Source organism: Ovis aries, chromosome 20, assembly GCF_016772045.2.
Source record: "Ovis aries strain OAR_USU_Benz2616 breed Rambouillet chromosome 20, ARS-UI_Ramb_v3.0, whole genome shotgun sequence".
NCBI classification, from domain to species: domain Eukaryota; kingdom Metazoa; phylum Chordata; class Mammalia; order Artiodactyla; family Bovidae; genus Ovis; species Ovis aries.
In genome coordinates this window covers 11,769,476-11,788,860 of record NC_056073.1, presented here as the reverse complement: position 1 = coordinate 11,788,860, position 19,385 = coordinate 11,769,476, and the positions used below count along the sequence as shown (strand labels likewise).

At 41.8% G+C, this 19,385-nt stretch overlaps 1 protein-coding gene across 3 annotated transcripts in view; it reads right to left on the bottom strand.

The window, feature by feature from the left end:
- ZFAND3 (zinc finger AN1-type containing 3) overlaps window positions 1-19,168 on the bottom strand; it is a 314,815-nt gene extending 295,647 nt beyond the window's left edge. Inside the window, exons 1-2 of one of the 3 annotated variants that reach the window (XM_060403164.1) lie at window positions 18,921-19,065; window positions 7,518-7,688 (exon numbers count right to left, since the gene is read on the bottom strand). In XM_060403164.1, coding sequence (XP_060259147.1) covers window positions 7,518-7,582 — 65 coding nt within the window. In that variant the 5' untranslated portion in view covers window positions 7,583-7,688; window positions 18,921-19,065. Of the gene's footprint in view, window positions 1-7,517; window positions 7,689-18,920 lie in introns of all 3 variants that reach the window. The other 2 variants (XM_015102524.4, XM_060403165.1) reach the window with 2 other exon arrangements.
- Window positions 19,169-19,385: the final 217 nt, after the last annotated feature.

Sequence of the window (19,385 nt, the reverse complement as noted above, 5' to 3'; positions counted from 1 at the left end):
AGCAAAGTCACATTTTCATAATACCTGAAAAATCCAACTCCACCTTAACTCTAAATCACACTACGTATGGACTAATCTGCACTCTCTTCTGGGTCATACCAACCCATACAACCCTAACCATGAGTAAAAGAGTATAAACCAAGAAGCATGCCCCACACATTACTTCACAGCTCACCTAATTTTCCCTAAATATATATACTGAACTCCATTTTTAAGAAACAAATTTTATTACCTCCCACACAGTTTCTTTCTACACCATCCCCACATATGCGGGGAAGAGGGGACTAGAGGGAATATATCTATCCAGTGTCTTCAACAACACAGATGTACTTCAAAAATACAACATATAATTGCAACGACTTCAGAAAAGACATCTGAGTATTTAAAGGGATGAAAGTGAAGACTAAATAGACCTTCTAGAAAAACCAAAGTTGGGTAAAGAGGATTAAAATCTATAAAATTAAGTAAAATATCAAGACAGATGAAATGAGTGCCATCTTGTCCACCAGAACCTAGAGACTACAAGGACAAATCAAAGTACATCTTAAAGTCTAAGACATTAGAAGTTCAAGCTTTTTTTTTTTTTTAATATAACCTAAAAACAAATTATTACTGGAAGAGAATTAAAAGAAACCAAAATTATAAACAGATGCAAGAAAAGTTTCTTAATTCAGGATTACTGGCTTCTTGGATCATTAACAGAAGCTGTTAATTTGGGGTACACATGGAACATAATTACAACAATTTTCCACAAAAAGTACCTTAGTACCACGCTGGAGAAGAATACTGCTGAGATGCACGATGTGACTAAAAAGGCATTACTTACATTCTTCTAGCACTCTTAAGCAGCAGAGAAGTACCAACCATCATCTTACTGGGCCACTCTCTGCCTCATGACTCTTGGTTTCAGAGAACCTATATTGACCTGACTTCTCTGTCCAACCATCCCCCTTCCCAAGCTCCACCTACTCCACTTGTGTATCTCAGGGTTCCAACCTCAGCTATCGTCTCATTCTATACAATTGGATCTCAAAAGGAAAGCAATATACAGGGGTACCAACAGTCAGTTCAGGTCAGTAGCTCAGTCATGTCTGACTCTTTGCAACCCCACGGACTGCGGAACGCCAGGCCTCCCTGTCCATCACCAACTCCCGGAGTTGACTCAAACTCATGTCCATTGAGTTGTGATGCCATCCAACTGTCTCATCCTCTGTCATCCCCTTCTCCTTCCACCTTCAATCTTTCCCAGCATCAGGGTCTTTTCAAATGAGTCAGATCTTCGCATCACGTGGCCAAAGTACTGGAGTTTCAGCTTGAGCATCAGTCCTTCCAATGAATATTGAGGACTGATTTCCTTTAGGATGGGTAACAGTCAAGGGATAAGAAAAAAAGGCAAGAATGAATTGCACAAATCCCACCTTAGATCCACTGAACTGGAGCTGGGAGAAGAAGCAGTGATGTGGTTTTTAGAAAAGACTTACAAAATAATTCTGACAACCCCGTTTGTACTTGAGAGAACCATCGGTCTAACAGCACTTCCTGTGTGATCCTAATTGCTCTACTGGCTTTAGCTATGACATAAGCACTCATGTCACCCTAAATGGCGCAGCCCTAAATTCTGAACACCTAAGGCATTTGCACATTGGGATGGTCCATAAGTCCTAAAATTCAATATACCTGATACCATTTTCGTAGCATAGCAGTAGGAGTAGTAGTAACAGAAATAATAATAATACCTACCAAGAAGTGATTAGATAGCCTGTCTAAAAATAGACTCTATCCATCTACTGGAATACTGTGTTGCCATTTAAAGAAGCAACTTGAAACGCACATGCTGTTTTGGGGAGAATGCTAAGATATATTAAGTAAAAAAGGCAAGGTAAAGAATAGGATGCAGTTCACTACTACGATTAGTGTTAGGGGAAAAAACGGGGGGTAAATGTAGTGTATGCACAGGAAACTTCTGGAAGGATACTCAAGAAACTCAACCATGATTCTTGCCACAAAGTGGGACTAAGAATATGGTGTAGGAAGGAGACAGCCTTTTCAGTGCATATTCATCTCTGTTGTTCAAATTTTTTACTGTATGTATACATTCTTTTTCAAATTAAAAAAAAGCAATTAAAAGATACTATAAAACTACAGATATCTTTACATGCTATCTGAAAAAGGGCTTGTATCCAGAATACATAAAGAACCTCTATAAATGAAGAAGAAAAAGTAGACAACACAATAAAAAAAAAAAAACAAACAAAAGATTTGAACGGGCACTTCACAACAAGTTTTAGCCAAATGGCCAACAAAGAAAGATACTCAATTTCATCAGTCATGAGGAAAATGCAAGTTAAAATCATATTGCTGCAACCCTACACAACTAAGTAGAAAGAGACAGTATTGATGTCTCTTTACAATACCAAGTACTGATGAAGACAATATCAAAACAATATTAAGTATTGATGAAGATGTAAAATAACCAAAATTCTCACACAGGTGACGACAGTACTGTAAACTGACACAATCACTTTAGAAAACTGGCAGTAACTACTAGTTTAACAAACATCTTGTAACCCAACAACTCTACTGCTGGGTGAAAAAGCAAAAGAAATGCGTGCCTATGTCCGCCAAAAGATATGTGCAAGAATGTTCACAGCACCATTATCCAGAGTACCCCCACACCAAAAAACTCTAAAAAGTAGAAGATAAGTTACGTGAGCATACAATAGAGTACCATAAAGCAGTGAAAAAATCACGACCTCTCTTACACAAATGTAGATGAATCTCAGAGTTACAATGCTGAGGGAAAGAAGCCAAACACAAAAGAGTAAATTCCATGTGATTCCATTTACGTAATATTCAAACCCAGACAAAACTAATCAGAGTAAGTTGGGGTTATCAACTAGGGTAGGACACAAGGAGACTCCTGCTGGGGTGCCAAAACGTGAGCCTATTCAACCTGGGCAGGCAGTGGCTATACAAAACCCAGGCATGAGACCTACACAGGCACCTCGCCAAACAAGATACGCACATGGAAAAGCAGCACCTGAAATGTCACAAGGGAACTGCAAACTAAAACAAGATACCAAAACACACCTCTTAGAACGGCAAAATCCAAAACAATGACATCAAATGCTGGGAAGGATATGTAGCAACAGAACCTCCTGTTCACCGGATGGGAAAGCAAAATGGTACAGCCACTTTGAAAAAGCAGTTGGGCAGTTCCTTCCAAACTAAACATTCAAACTAAACATACTCTTATCATACATTCCAGCAATCACACTCCTTGACATTCACCAATTCGAAAACTTATGTCCACATAAAACTCTGCACACAAATGTTGATTAACAACTTTATTTATAAATGCCAAGACGTGGAAGCAATCAAGATGTCCTTCAGTGGATAAATGGATTAAACAACTCGTATGTCAAACAATGGAATACCATTTTGCTAAAGAGAAATGAGCTTTCAAGCATATTCTTAAGTGAAAGAAGTCAATTTAAAAAGACTATTAACTGCATGATTCCAACTAGTACATGACATTTTGGAAAAAGCAAAACTATGGAGACAATAAAAAGGTTAATGATTGCTAGAGGATAGAGAAATGAACAGGCCTAACACAGAGGATTTTCTGGACAGTGAAACCATCCTACATGCTACTATAAAGACACATACATGTCATCATACACCTGCCCAAACCCACAGAATGTAGAACCACCAGGAGAGAGCCCTAACAGCAGCTGTGGACTCTTGGCGATGATTGTGTCAACGCACCTTCACCGACAGTGCCCAGCACACCACTCGAGCAGGGGATGCAGACAGTGAGGGGGGCCAAGCACACATGGGGACAAAGGAGACAGAGGCGCTCTCTGCATCTCCTGCTCAGCTTTGCTCTGAATCTAAAGCTGCTCTAAAAAATTACTTTTTTAATTCATCAAAGCGTACACTTAAAATGTGTGCCATAAACAAAGTTAGGCCTCAATTTTTAAAAAAAAAAGTAGAAAAAGATTTAAGAAGAAAAAAATTGTTAAGATAATCTATAGCTTTAGAAGTCAGGATAGTGATTATCCCTGGGGAGGGGCAGTGACTGGAAGGGCAGGCTTCTTACAGGCAGGAATGTTAATTCTTGATACAAGCCCTCATTACATTCACTTTGTGAATATTTGTGAATATTCACTTTGTGAAAATTCATTTCACTAGACACTTAAGATTTATGCATTTTTCACTATGAATGTTATACTTCAATAAAATGTTTACATTTAAAAAAGGTATAATAAAAGGAAAACATAAATAAGTGGGTTTATAGCAAACTAAAAAGCCTCTTCTACATAGCAAAGGAAAGCAGTAACAAAATGAAAAGGCACTTTACAAATGGGAGAAAATATTTGCGAATCATGTATCTGATAAGGAGTTAACACCCAAAATATATAAAGGACTCATGACTCAATACCAAAAACACAATCCAATTAAAAAGATGTGACCATTTCTCCAAAGACGACATACAGATAGCCAACAGGAACATGAGAAGATGCTCTACATCACTAATCATCAGGGAAAAGCAAATCAAAATCACAATGTGATTGGCGTAGCATGTCACACCATTCAGAACCGCTACTATCACAAAGACAAGAACTGTCAAATGTTGGCAAGGACATGGAGGAAAGGGAACCCTTGTACACAGTTGGTGGGAATGTAAATTGGTGTAAATGTTATGGACAATAGTACAGGGCTTCCTCAAGAAATTAAAAAATTGATCTACCACATATGATCCAGCATTTCCACTCCTAGGTGTTTATCTAAAGAGAATGAAAACAGTAATTCAGAAAGGTCCGCCCTCCATGTTCACTGCAGTATTACTTACAACAGCCAGGCCACAGAAACAACCTAAGTTGTCACTCACACACACACACACACACACACACACACACACACACACACACACACACTTCCTTTGTTCACTCATCCACTGATGAATATATACATACACACGCATACATACCAAAGAATGAAATCTTGCCACTTGCAACAACATGGATGGACCCTGAGGGCATCATACTAAATGAAAATAAGTTGGAGAGAAAAATACAAATACTGTATGCTCTTACTTATATGTAGAATCTTTAGGGGGAAAAAAGGTAACATATACAGAACAGATTGGCAGCTGGTGGTAGCAGGAGGTGAGAGGTGGCGAAATGAGTGAGGGGATCAGAAGGTACAAACTTCCAGTTATAAAAAATGTCATGGGTGACTACAGTTAGTAATATTGTATTATGTACAAACTTTCAGTAATGTCATGGGTGACTACAGTTAGTAACACTGTATCATGTATTTTTTTGAAATTTGTGTATTTATTTGCCAAAAGGTAGACCTTAAAAGTTTTCATCACAAGAAAAATAATTCTATAACTATGTATGGTGATGGATGTTAACTAGAGCTACTGTGGGATCATTCTGCAATATCTGCAAATAGCAAATATAATGCTGTGCACCTGAAACTAATGTGATAGATTACACCTCAATTTTTAAAATGATAAAAATATACTGACATGCAATTCATCAAAATGCATACTCAACGTTTCTAAAGTTAACCATGCCTTTCCCACAACCTGCTCATCATCTTTCAGCAGGAATCACTTCAACTTAAGAAGTTCCAAAGTACAGACTTTCTTCTATCAAACCAGACTTCACACACAACTGAGAGCTGCATTAGAGGTTGCTTCTACAATTTCACATTGGACTTAAAAATAAATGGATTCACAAAGGACCTTTCAAAAGTTAACCAGTGTGTAGGCAGAACTTCTACACCCACTATATGTGACTGACCATCTTTTACCCAACGGCCCACGTCAGAAGTCTTGCTGCCTCTCTTTTCCTTTCCATGTCCCCCCCTACCCCATCCCCCAACCTATCTGTCTCTGCTCTTACCCTCAAGCCCTCCTCTTCAGTCTTCACTGCCCCAGTGCTATGGAGTGAAATGCTTGTGCCTCCCCAGCATTCACATGTTGAATCCCAAATGCCCAGTGTGATGGTGTTCAGAGATGAGGCCTTTGGGAAACAACTAGATCATGAGGGCTCTGCTTAGATCATGGGTCAATACCCTTTTAAAAGCAGCTGGAGAGAAGTCCCTCATCCCTTCCACCACGGAAGGTTATAATGAGAAGACACCAAAAATGAGGAAGCTGGCTCTCATCAGACACCAAATCCACCCATGCTGTGGTCTTGAACTTCCAGCTTCCAGGACTGCAAGAAATAAACTTCTGTTGTTTACAAGCCACCCAGTCTATGGCATTTTGTTATCACAGCCCAAATGCCCTGTTTTTAGCCTACATTCATTCGCAGCTCTCCTACTGGAGCATTCACTCAGAGTTCCTTTATCTAGGGTTCACAGACTCTACAGTCCACAGGTGGAAGTGCACTTAGATCTAACTGGTTTCCTTTGTGATCGTCACGTTTTACTTTATGCATTATCCCAAAAAGGGGTCTGCAGGCGTCACCAGATTGCCAAAGAGATCCACAGCCCAAAAAGGTTTAAGTGCTCTAACTAGATTCTGCTTCTATGCTTATACCCTCCAATTCTCCTCCACACTGTGGTCAGGGTAAACTTTCTGAAACATAAATATCATCTGCCATCCATACTTAAAATCCTTAAATGATACCAACAGCTTCCAGGATAAAATCGAAATTCAACAGCCCAACAATCAAGTAGGTTCCTGACTGGCCCCTGTTCATCCCCTCAGCTTCATCTTGCCTTCCTCCATAAATGCAGCTAACATCCTGAATTGAATCAGCAATTCTCTGAATTCAGTATGCGTTCTCACTCCTCCCTGTCTTTGCATAAGCTGTTCCCCCTGCCTAGACAGCCCTTCCTCACCTCTCCCTGTGGTTAACCCCTGCTCATCTTTTACTGCCAGCTGAAGCGCCACCTCCTCAGAGAAGCCCTCCCGGCCATGCCCCGCTCCCAGGCTTGGACAGATGCCCTGTCAGTGTTCTCAGAGTTCTGTGATCATCTCCACAGCACCTTCTGCAGGGTGTTTTGCTCATTTACTGTCTGGAACCCCTTCCACACTGTGAGCTTTCTTAGGGCAGAAGCCAGAACAGGGCATAACTTGCCTAGCAGAGCTGAAGACACACAATAGAGTACTTAGCAATGCTTGCTGAACAAGGCTCTGGAAAACGGCCAAACCAGCTTAAGTCCAGTCAGAAACCTCATCAACTAACGATGTGGAACTGGTCTGGAGATTACCATAAATGCAAACTGCCAGCTGAAGCAAGACAGTTCTGCACCTATTAATCTGCCACCAATGCTCCTTCATTCAAGGCTGAGAAGTTAGCCCTTAATAAATGTAACTACCCTGGTCGGGCACTGTGCCAAAGGGCTTGACAAGAATTAGTTCACTAAACGTCAAAGCAACTATGGGATATTCTTTTTTAAACAAAATGAGGCAAAGAGGGAAACCACCCAAAATCAAGCAGAAAGTTATAAACTCAAGTTTTCAAACCAGGTCTTTGATTTCAAAGCCATACCCAGCACTGAGCTCAGACGGTTTCTGAAGATAAGAGATCAGCATGCCCTTCATCTCTGGAGGCATTCTGGAAGGGCCCAGGTTGGATGAAGGCTCCCCAGTGGCTCAGCAGTGAAACATCGCCTGCCAGCGCAGGAGACAACTGGTTTGATCCCTGGGACAGGAACATCCCCTGGAGAAGGAAATGGCAACACACTCCAGTATTCTTGCCTGGGAAATCCCATGGACTGAGGAGCCTGGCGGGCTACAGTCCGCGGGATAGCAAAAGTCAGACACAGCTTAGCGACAAAACAACAATCAGGCTGGATGAGAGAGGGGCCCTTCATTGGCCTCTTAGCAAATAAAAAATGTCTTATCCCTCAACCAACACTACAATTCTTTAAAATTTAATGTAATTTCCCCCATGTGTATTCTTGAAAAATCTTTTAAAACAGAAGGGCTGTGATTTTCTTCCCCCAAGAACAGCAAATAAAGCAGTAAATGAGCAAAACATCGAACTCTCCTCATCAGACTTGGAGGAAAAATACCTCCAAGGAATGAACTTGGTTGTGGCAACACCAATAATGAAAGAAAGCAGACTCTCGAAGAGAGACACCTACGGCAGAGACAGCATGAAGTACTCGCCTTTGAGAAGGTACTGTGAGGCTCCGCAGAAGATGGGGTTCTAACAGATGGAACACCAGTCCTGCTGAAGGCGGCTGCCACTTCCACTAACTGCAGTTTGGAATCTGCACTACAGCTCTCATCCTATGATCTTTAGCACTTTCCTGTAAGACCCCTAGGGACTCACACCCTACACTTCAAGAAAAAACAGAATGTTTTCTTTAATCTCACCCACACCACCTGTTCACATTAGTTTCTCAACACCTTACAAATGTGGTCGCCTCATATTTTGACTAACAGTTGGTGACCACAAAGTATCTTCATTCCTGATTAACTCGTTTCCCCACTCTCCTCCCCCTTGCAAGCCAGTCTCTCCCTTGACCACTTTGGGTGTCCTTCCAACTCACCTCCAAATCAGGTGTCTGATACAGGTCTGTCCAGTGAGTTTTCTGCATCCCAAAGTTAAATACAAAACCAGAACAGTCCATTCTTCCTGTCCCTAACTCCAACCAAAAACACATTCAATGTAAGTAATTTATCTACAATGAAAACTATTCAGGTAAACCTAGGGGACGTTCAACTATGGAATCATAAATATCTAGTCACCACACAGTTTAAAACCAAAGAGAAAAAAAATACAGCCTTTAAGGACAAACTTCCACAGAAAAGATTTTGTGGCTATCATTTTCTAAATCAATACATACTGATATTATTCAGATTGCAAACCCCCAAAGAGACTCTTAGAGTAAACCATGTAACACTCCACACTTTTATTCAAGACTGTATCTTTATCACTTTAAGTTAGAGCAACTGTTCCATTAGATCCTGTCCCACATTTAGCAAAGACAAAGACTAGCTTTACAAATAAAATGCACAGTTTAAATACATCTTGAAAGTGCTACAGTACTGCGGGGTGGGAGGAGGAGTGACATGGACAACAGGAAAAGCTAATCAACAGTGATCTATACAGAGACAGGGAATACAGGCCTCAGAGATTACATGACTATGTCCCCCCTAATCAACAAAGGAATAAACCGAAAGGTCCTCTAAGCGAGGATTTGTGTGGATCAACATGCAAAAACACACCTTTATTTTTAGAGGTTTTGTGTTATACTAAACAGGAAAGGCAAACTAGATAAAAATGTATAGGACCATACACTGTGAAGATTTTGTATAACATGCAAAGTTTTATATGCAAACACAATGACTTGAAAAACCTGGTTTTCTGGATTTCAATGACATCTGAAGAAAAGGAATACAGTCCATCCATTGCTAGGACAGACACCAAAAAAATCAGAAATCTAAAAACATACACTGAAATACACCACACTTTCTCCCACCTCCAGTTTATTATTTCTTGCAGGTTAATACACACCTGCACAGTTAAGAATGATTATATTATCCAACCAGTCCATTCTAAAGGAGATCAGCCCTGGGTGTTCTTTTGGAAGGAATGATGCTAAAGCTGAAACTCCAGTACTTTGGCTACCTCATGCGAAGAGTTGACTCACTGGAAAAGACTCTATGCTGGGAGAGACTGGGGGCAGGAGGAAAAGGGGACGACAGAGGATGAGACGGCTGGATGGCATCACCAACTCGATGGACGCTGAGTCTGAGTGAACTCCGGGAGTTGGTGATGGACAGGGAGGCCTGGCGTGCTGAGATTCATGGGGTCGCAAAGAGTCGGACACGACTGAGCGACTGATCTGATCTGATATTATTCAATCTATTTTGCCTCATTCATTATGCTGAGAAAATTTCAGGAGAACGTTGCCAGCACATCTATCTATATCAGATATTCTAGAAAGGGTTGAAATTGAAAAACAATGACCTGAAATAGGCAGAGACTGTGAAAGTATGGAAAGTGAAAGTGAAGTCGCTCAGTCATGTCCAATTCTTTGCGACCTCATGGACCGTAGCTTACCAGGCTCCTCTGTCCATGGGATTTTCCAAGTGAGAGTACTAGAGTGGGTTGCCATTTAAATGATATGCAAAGCCCCCACCCAATCCATAGTCTCCAAATTCCTGCCCCATTCTTCTCATTAGGTATCCATTAATCTAGAGGAACCTTCTCACAGTGTTCAGGAATGTTACCAGCACAAACATGTAAGAAAACCACACGTCTGGCCCAAGAACTTGACTGCAGGAAGAGTATCTACAATACTTTTGAATGGTTAAAATACTTTTTCCAGAAGTGTGGCTAAAGAGTGTGATTATTTATATAAACGCACTTCAACTTACCGGTGTATGTGAGTCCAAGAGACAGAGAAGACATGAATAACTTACTCCACATCAGTCCACTTAAGCAGCAAGAAATCAGAAAAGGTATCCCCCCCAGAAGTCCCAAGGGCAACACCACCAACCTCACTCTTTACCAGGACTTCAACGAGGCAGCAGTGAGGCTAAGCAGAGCCTGCCCACTGCCGAGGTTCTGCGGCGTGGTCTGCCCCTGCTTCCCTTCTCCCCACACCAGACTGGTCACAGCTGCGGTCCGTGATCTTTCCCAGAACATTCTTCTGCCCTAATACAAAACTGCACCTGTCCTCTGATACAGGACACTTGGTACACTAGAATGAACAGATGCAGTTAGCTAGTACTACATCTTCTTCCTACCGCATTCTTCCTTCCTCTAGTGAACAGCTGCAGCCATAATCTCAGATGTCCAGCACTCTCTGCAGCTCTGCCCCGGGCCTCAAGGAATGACATGACATTTTCATTCATCTTGTGCCATTTCCTCAGTCCGCTGCGTCACAGATCAGTGTGGGTTTGCCCAATGCTGCTCGATAATCCAAGACACACTCCACCTTCCTCTGAATATAGAGACTTGAATTTATCAGAAAATCGAACGCATTTATCTCTGATCACATATCAAAAGCTATCATATGAGATTCACATTTGTGAATCTACAAAAGTCACAGTCCAAAGTGCATACCTTCAAAAATTCCCATTAAAGAGAAAAAAAAAAAAGATTCTCTATTAGTCCAACATCTCCCTGCATAGGCCTCTGAGGTTGCCAGTTTAATAAAGGTAAGAAAGGGGCAAAGATGACTGACCCAAAAGCTAACATGAAAAAAAAAGTTCAAATTACAGACTAACTTATACTGAAATTTTAATTCCCAACAATGACCAAAGGAGCACTTCCTCTGCTAATCTGAATGAACAATAGCAGTGCTTCTCCCTTTAGAAATATGTTAGAGCTGGAAAAAGAAAAAGAGCTAAATTAAACAAGCCTCACATCTTTAGAATATGAAAGCACGGATCTAAAGAACTCACAAGTCAATACACTTGAAAGTCAACTTTATCTTAATAAAGTTCTAGTTTCATAATTAGAAAAAAAGAAAACAGGCTTGAAAATCCTGGCTGCCTCTCACGCCAACATTCTAGAAGAACATTATCCAACAGAACTTTTCAGGAGGATAGAGTGTTCTACATATGTGTTCCCCAACGGGGTACCCACCAGCTACTGAAAAATATTACTTAAAATACAGCTAGTGTAACTGAAAATTGAATTTTTATTTAATTTTAATTAATATGAATTTTAATAGCTATATGTAGCTAGTGGCTACCATACTGGACACACATCTAGAATACAGTCTTAGATTCTGATTATTAAAAACTTCAAATGAAGCTCTTTAACTTCCCTTCTGCATTTAACACACACAGAAAATTTCTTCCTTATTATCTCATTCAACAACATCATTTTGTTACCTAGGGACCCAGCCCAAAGCAGGATCAGCCTGTTTCTCAAACCCCCTAGCAGAACAGAATGATATCAGTCATCCACCCAGGTGGAATGAAGGCTTTCTTTTGCAAACCACTCTGGCACAAAGTCCCACAACAAAGCTGAATCTGAACAATTTAAGTGTCTCATTAAAATTATGTTAATAAAAGTTTTGAGTTGTGACTGGCCAACTTCCTACATGTGGGTTTGTTGAGATACTGAACTTAACCTTTCTTCAAAAAGAAAAAAAATGTTTAGCTTCAATCTTGATCTATAATTATTGTGGTAGTTCAAAATTTTGCATCAGTTTGCACAGACACAACCTCCTCACGACCTAGTAAATTCAAAAAATATTAGCTCTCACCCTCTTCATACTCTGCCCTCAATAAATATTTAATACACTTGGTTTTTTTTAAGAACTGTATATATTCAAACAATTCTTAGCCCTCTGATTTTTCTAGTTTCTGGTAAATTTATGAAAGCAATGTTAACTTTAATACCCAATTAAGGACTATGAAAGAGATTTTGTCAAAACTTTTCACCAGACAAAAAACTGGGTTTGCCTTTTTTTGCGGGGGGGGGGGGGGGGCGGTGGCCACGATGAGAGTAGTGAATAGGAAAGGGAAAAGTGAATGGGGAGGAGAAAAGGATTATACCAAAAAAGCATTATGTCCTATATTGTTAACTGGATCTAACCCTAAAAAGCCATTGACTCAAAACAATGTAAACAAAGACCATGTTTTCATTAAAAAAAAAAAAAATTATCTCCCTGTGTTCCATCACATCAAAGGGCAAATTTTATATTTTCTGGATACCCTACATGCCATCAGGAAAATGGGCAAAGAGATAGATAAACATACTGACAGTGAATGGGCTTCCGAAGTGGTGCAGTGGTAAAGAATCTGCTTGCCAATGTTGGAAACGCAAGAGACAAAGGTTCAATCCCTGGGTTGGGAAGATCCCCTAGAGGAGGAAATGGCAACCTAGTCCAGTATTCAGGATTATCCAGGAAAATCCTATGAAGAGAGCTGCCTGGTGGACTACAGTCCACGCATCACAAACAGTCAGACGTAAGTGAGCACATGTCAGCGCGCACACACACGAATACTTCATTTAAATCATTTTGCATCTTCAGATGCACACAAAATTCACAAGATGCAAAGTAAAACTGCGTGCCTCCTTGACATTTACCCAAAGGAGCTGAAAACTGATGTCCACAAAAACCTGCACATGGACACTGATAGCAGCTATTTCTGTAATTGTCAACACTTAAAAGCAACCAAGATGTCCTTCAGTAGGTGAATGGATAAACTGATACCTCCAGACAATCAAACCTTTTAAGTGCTTTAGAAAAAAAAAGAGCTATCAAGCCACAAAAAGACATGAAGAACCTGAATGCATATTTTTTAAGTGAAAGAAGCCAACCTGAAAAGGCTACCTACTGCATGATTCCAACTATACTACATTCTGTAAAAGGCAAAATTACAGAGAGAGTGAAAAGATGAGTGGTCGACAGGGGATGGGAGGGGGGAGCAATGAACAGATAGAGCACAGAGGATCTTTACAGTAGTGAAAACTACTCTATACACTATAATAGACACATGTCACTATACAGTCATCCAAACCCATAAACCGTACACCACCAAGAGTGAATGTAGTATACACCATGGACTTTGGTGATAAAGACTTGTTGAAGTAGATTCATCACTGTTATAAACACACCACTGTGGTGGAGATGCTGATAACAAGGGAGGCTGTGCTTGGATGGAACAATGGGAAATCTCTGCACCTTACTCTCAGTTTTGCTCTGAACCTAGAACTGCCCTAAAAACATAAAATCTTGTTTAAAAAAGTCTGTTGTTTCTTAGTCGTTAAGTCATGTCTAACTCTTTTGTAACCCCACGAACTGTAGCCCACCAGGTCTATGAGACTTCCCAGGCAAGAATACTGGAGTGGGTTGCCATTTCCTTCTCCAGGGGATCTTCCTGACCCACAGATCCAACACGCATCTCCTGCAATGGCAGGCAGCTTCTCTACCACTGAGACACCAGAGAAGCCCTAAAAAAATTTAAAATAAAACTGCACAAATGAGCAGCTTTGTGTTTAAGAGAATGTTTAAGGAGGGGTTTTCTAATCAAATGGATAATTAGTGACATCACTGGAATGAACATTCTACTGATTAACTACTGAATCATGCTGTGTTCACATGGAATTTAAAAGCCCAGGTTAAGCTGGGTGAAGCGTGGCAACATGTTGAAGACAAACTGAAAAATCAAAAATGAATGTGAACGAGAGGGCCACACTCTGCCAGGAGCCAAGCATGCTTGCCACATAACTCACAGAGAGACAGAAACAGAGTTCTATACCAATTCCCAAAGCCTGGTCTCAGAGACAATAAAAGAAACAATAAAAATAAACAACCTCTGTTTAATCTAACTAGTCAGTGTCTTGGCTGAATCAACTTTCTACTAGTAACCAACTCAGGAACAGAATTTATTTTGTAAGACTACTCTAATCCCATCTTCATTTAAAATTCATCATTATTTAGCAGATCTAGTTGGTAAGCAAAATGCTTCTCAACAGAATAGATCACAAACATGAAACAGTAATAAAATCTATTTTCCTAAAGAAAATGTACCCATGTAATATTTCTTTTATGACCTGATTCATTAGAAAACAAATCATGAATGTCTTTTTATCAAAACAATGAGAATTTTACCTAATAAATCCCGTATCTAAAACACTCCATTATTCCCTAAATATCTGACTGAACATTTATATCTACCATACTTTAAATTTCTTTACCAAAAAAATCATACTTCTCAAAGTTCCCATTAAATAACACTGTGATTGAGACTGTCTCCAATTGTAAAGGCAGAATATCAATAGTTTTAATTAGGTATTTATACTTAATAAGTAGAATTAGAAAAAAAAAAGTCCACCTTTCCCCATCCTAATTAATTATCCTTTCTATTAACCTATAATATACTCAGTATATTCTTCTTTTCTTCCTATCTTTTTTTTTATATAATATTCTAGGCCTACTCTTTGAACAACTTTTGAAAATATTTGTGAAGACTCTATATTCCTCAGCACACTGTTTCAACAAATACTACTTATACCTATATAATTTAAAAGTGCTTTTACATATATCTGTATTTCAACTAAAGAAAATGCACCAATTGACTATTTCATTTAAGATTTGACAATCACAAACTAGCCTGATTTCTGCATGATTACTGAATGCCTAAAATAAGTCAAGAAAATGCTCACGCTTGTATTTCACTAAAAATTTTAAGGGAAAAAACTGTTTATGGTCATTAACTCTGAAAACATTTATGAGCGACACAAACATCTTCCAAATTTTATAAAGAGGTAAATCTTCAACAATTTGCAAGGTAGCAAAGCTTCCCACTGGTCTCTCTATAACACAGTAACTTAATTACCTCCACACAATTTCACAATACAAAACTAGAAACAGTATGTGTTCTAAGCACTAACATATTTGCACTGCTGCTCCTCCTGGCATTCTCCTTTCTAACTGCATTACCACAAGACCCACCTGAAAGCTCGGCTATTTCAACCAACCCCAACTGACTAGTGTCCTGAGTGGATAATGCTGGGCAGCAAATCCTACAGCCTAAGTCACTGGACAGAAAAGCAACTAAAGGAACTGCCTTTAGTCAGCTAGTGCTAGAACATTCTAACAGGCTCCTCTGCAAAGGGCTGGGTGTGGGCCCTGGCTAGCTGACTTTACAGACCTGTGGCTTCCAAGGAGTGCAATGCTGACTAAAGTTTTTACAGAACACACTCACCTTCATCTTCATGAAGGGAAAAGCCAAGATACCTCCCCAGTGGCATCTCTCCATTCTCCCTGGCTCACAGACACACCTCCCAAGTCTTCTGTACCTCTGGACTTGGCAACATGCCACAAACATACAAACACAATCATACCCACATACCCAAGCAACTCTGAAGATCATCCAATCATCTTCACATTAAAGAAAGCCACCTCACAACCCACTCGAAGTTCTTCGACAGCTCCCCAGTGCACTCAGGACAAAAATCCAAAGCCTAAAGCATCACCTATGGGGCCCTATGTCACTAACTGCTCTCATCACGTCAGCCGCACGTCCAGCTGAGCCATCTTCACAATCTACCAATCCTCTGCAATGAACTTTCAGCTGCTCAAATGTGTAGCGCCCTAACATTCAGTCCTTCACCCATGCTATCCCCTCTACCTAAGAGAAATCACTTTTCTATTTCCATTCTCTCTTAATCTTCCTACAGGCCTAGGCTGGGCAACACCCTCCAGGCTAGCTTCCTCTATCTCTTCTCCAACTGTAGTAGGGGCCCCTTCCAATACACCCTCAGTTCAGTCACTCAGTCTGTCTGACTCTGCAACCCTATCGACTGCAGCATGCCAGGCTACCCTGTCCATCACCAACTCCCAAAGCTTGCTCAAACCCATGTCCATTGAGTCAGTGATGCCATCCAACCATCTCATCCTCTGTCGTCCATCTCCTCCTGCCTTCATCTTTCCCACCATCAGGGTCTTTTCCAATGAGTCTAATACACCCTACACCAAGCCGAATACACTCATTGTAACTAATGTTTCACTATTCTATGCCCCCTGCTCCCAGAGAACAGTGCCAGTGCCCCTCTTGTCTACTGTACCAGAGTCATGCAAATATTTGCTAAATACATTCTAAGTTTACTTAATGAATATAACTTAATATGAATGTAGCCCATAAATAAGGGAAACATGTCCAAAGTCAGTCATGATATAATGGAATCTAGGCAGCAATTTCCTTATACTTTCGTATAAAGTACAAACTACAGATGCGTTTAGGAAGGTTAAAGCATTATACATTAAAAAGAACACCTTTCATCATAAAAATATTAGTTTTTTTCCAACTCCTGTTAGGTCTTCCTTGGTGGTTCAGTAACAAAGAATCCGTCTGCCAAAGCAGGAAACTAGGGTTTGATTCCTGGGTCAGGAAGATCCCCTGGAAAAGGAAATGGCAACCTACTCCAGCATTCTTGCCTGGGAAATCCCATGGACAGAGGAGCCTGGAAGACTACATACAGTCTATGGGGTTGCAAAAGAGTTGGACACTACTTAATGACTAAACAACAAATAACAAATTCCTATTAGGCAAATTGTAGTTCATAAAAAGTATCATAATGAAGGTACCAAAAAAGCAGCTCTGGTTGCTTCTCGGTCAAGTCTGCTATGAGCATAACTAACTATTCCTTTCTACCACCAAACTCGCCTTGCATTACTCAGAATTTTGCTTGGTTTCTAAGTCCTGACACAGATCTTTTATTAAGGGTTCCACTTATAATAATGGTCCCAATGACACAAACATGTTGCCAGGAAATAGACCTCTGATACATCCTGGGCATTAGCTGCCACTGGCAGCTATTTTCTTTGAGCCACATGTCTTCTTATGAGCTACAATCTGAGGCTTGTGACACCAGCTTTTTCCAGGGCAGCAGACTGATGTCATAAACGTGATGGTACTAAGCACTCTAAAGAGCTCACCAGCTCCACCCTGAAATCCCTGAATGCAAAGGGAAGCTTTCCATCTGGAAATAAAGCCTCAGTTTCCCCACCTATAGAGAATGGTTGCCACTTAAGATTTTTGTGGGAATCAGATAGCCTATGAAAGTACTTAGCAGACAACACCATTATTATTTTCAAATCAAAAAGACAGGGAGACTACAAAACCTAAGATATTTTCACATCTTCAGAACTTCTGGTAATACCATAACTTATTTTTCACTAATATCCTTTCAGCAGGAAATTTCTGTGAAGAAAAGGCAGAAAGATGAGGAAATGAGAATCGATTTTTTTTTTTTTTTGGTCATAACCTTTGAATATTACAAACTCCACAGTAATCTACATTAAGATCCACTTTCTAATTTATCTCTGCACTCCCAAAAATCATAGCCTTAATTTCTACCTCAATCATCCCTAGGATCTGAAAGACAGTAAAGATACATCTTCAATACATCTTTCCAAAATGCTCTCACAAGAAATAATCATTTCCTTACTGCCTCTATGCACCTCAGAATATACTGAATCTTTGGAAAATAAAAAAGCTAAATCACAAAAGTTGGCTTTCAACGTCTCCAGTTTCTTTCCAATAGACTAGAGTCATGAGTTATAATGGAAGCACCTGTCGGTAAAAGGGGTGGCAATCCTTAAAAACTCTAAGTGTAACAAGGAGAACTTAAACTGTAATTATAGGCGGTAAAGTTGACTTCCCACCTGATACATTTTCACTCTAACACAGGATGGCCAAGTAATAATATAGGCTGGCCAAGGTGAATATTTTTATCATTAAAAAAAGAAATGGGAGAAGAAGAGAATTTGAGCCAATTAAGCATACAGGCTCTCACGTTCCTAAGTCAAGCTGACTTGAGATGGGTTTGTTGTTTTTTTTTTTTTTTTTTGACAAGGAAATCTTACAGACCTTCTGAAACGTGTTTTAAATAAAGGTGAGAGACCTCAAGAGTCTTATAACTTTACCCAAGCCTGGGTTCTGGGCTCAACTTTTAAAAATGGGTGACGTGTGAACAGCTTCCTAAAAGCAAATGGGACTAGGATATAATTTAGGAAGTGATGATGCAAGTCTCTGGGGGACAGGGAGGAGGGGAGGTGAAAAAGTCAGAGGAAATACCCTCCCGGTTCCTGGGGGCACCAACTGAAGACCAAGGAGGGGAGGAAAGAACGGCCTCCAAAAGCCGAGGGAAGGGGGCACCCCCAGCTCCAGCCGGAGGTGCCAACGCCGCCCCCTCACCCTTCCCGCGGCCCTGCCCCCCTCACCCGTGGCCCGGGCGGCCCCTTTCGGCCCGAGCCTCCGGCAGGCGAGTCCCCGAGGGTGGCAGCGCACCCCAGGCAGGGCCTTCTCGGCCCACCGCCACCCCCCGGTCCCCCCAACCTGGAGCCCCTCCCCGCAGGCCCGGCCCGGGCCCAGCCCGAGGGTTCCGGCCTCCCCGAGCCCCGAGGCCTGCCCTGGCAGCCCCGGGGCCCGCGCCCCGGCCCCCGCCCCCACCCGGCAGGGCACTCACCCCCAGAAGCCGCAGGGACAGCGAGGCGGCAGACTGGGCGCTTTGCTGCGCTCGCTCCCGGCGTCTCCCATGGTGCTCGGCGGCGGCGGCGGCGGCGGAGCTCGGCGGCGGCAGCGGTGGCAGCGGCTGGGCCTGGGCCCCGCTCGAAGGAGGCGGCGGCGGCGGCGTCGGGGGGCTCGGGGCGGGGGGAGGGGAAGGGAGCGGGCGGGCGCGAGTCCGGGGCTCCGAGCCGGGATTCCAGGCCGGTCAGCTGGAGGCGGGCCGCACCACTCGGCCTGCGGAGATGGGGGGTGGGGGTGGGGGGAGGCCGGGGAGGAGGCGCGGAGAGTAAGAGGGAGGGGAGCTGAGGAGGTGGGGCGTGCGGGTGAACCGAGGACCGCGGGGCGGGGAGGAGGGAAGACCCGGCGCCCTCGGCAGCTCCCACCGCCGCTCCCAGCCACAGCGATGTCCCGTGCGGCGGCGCTG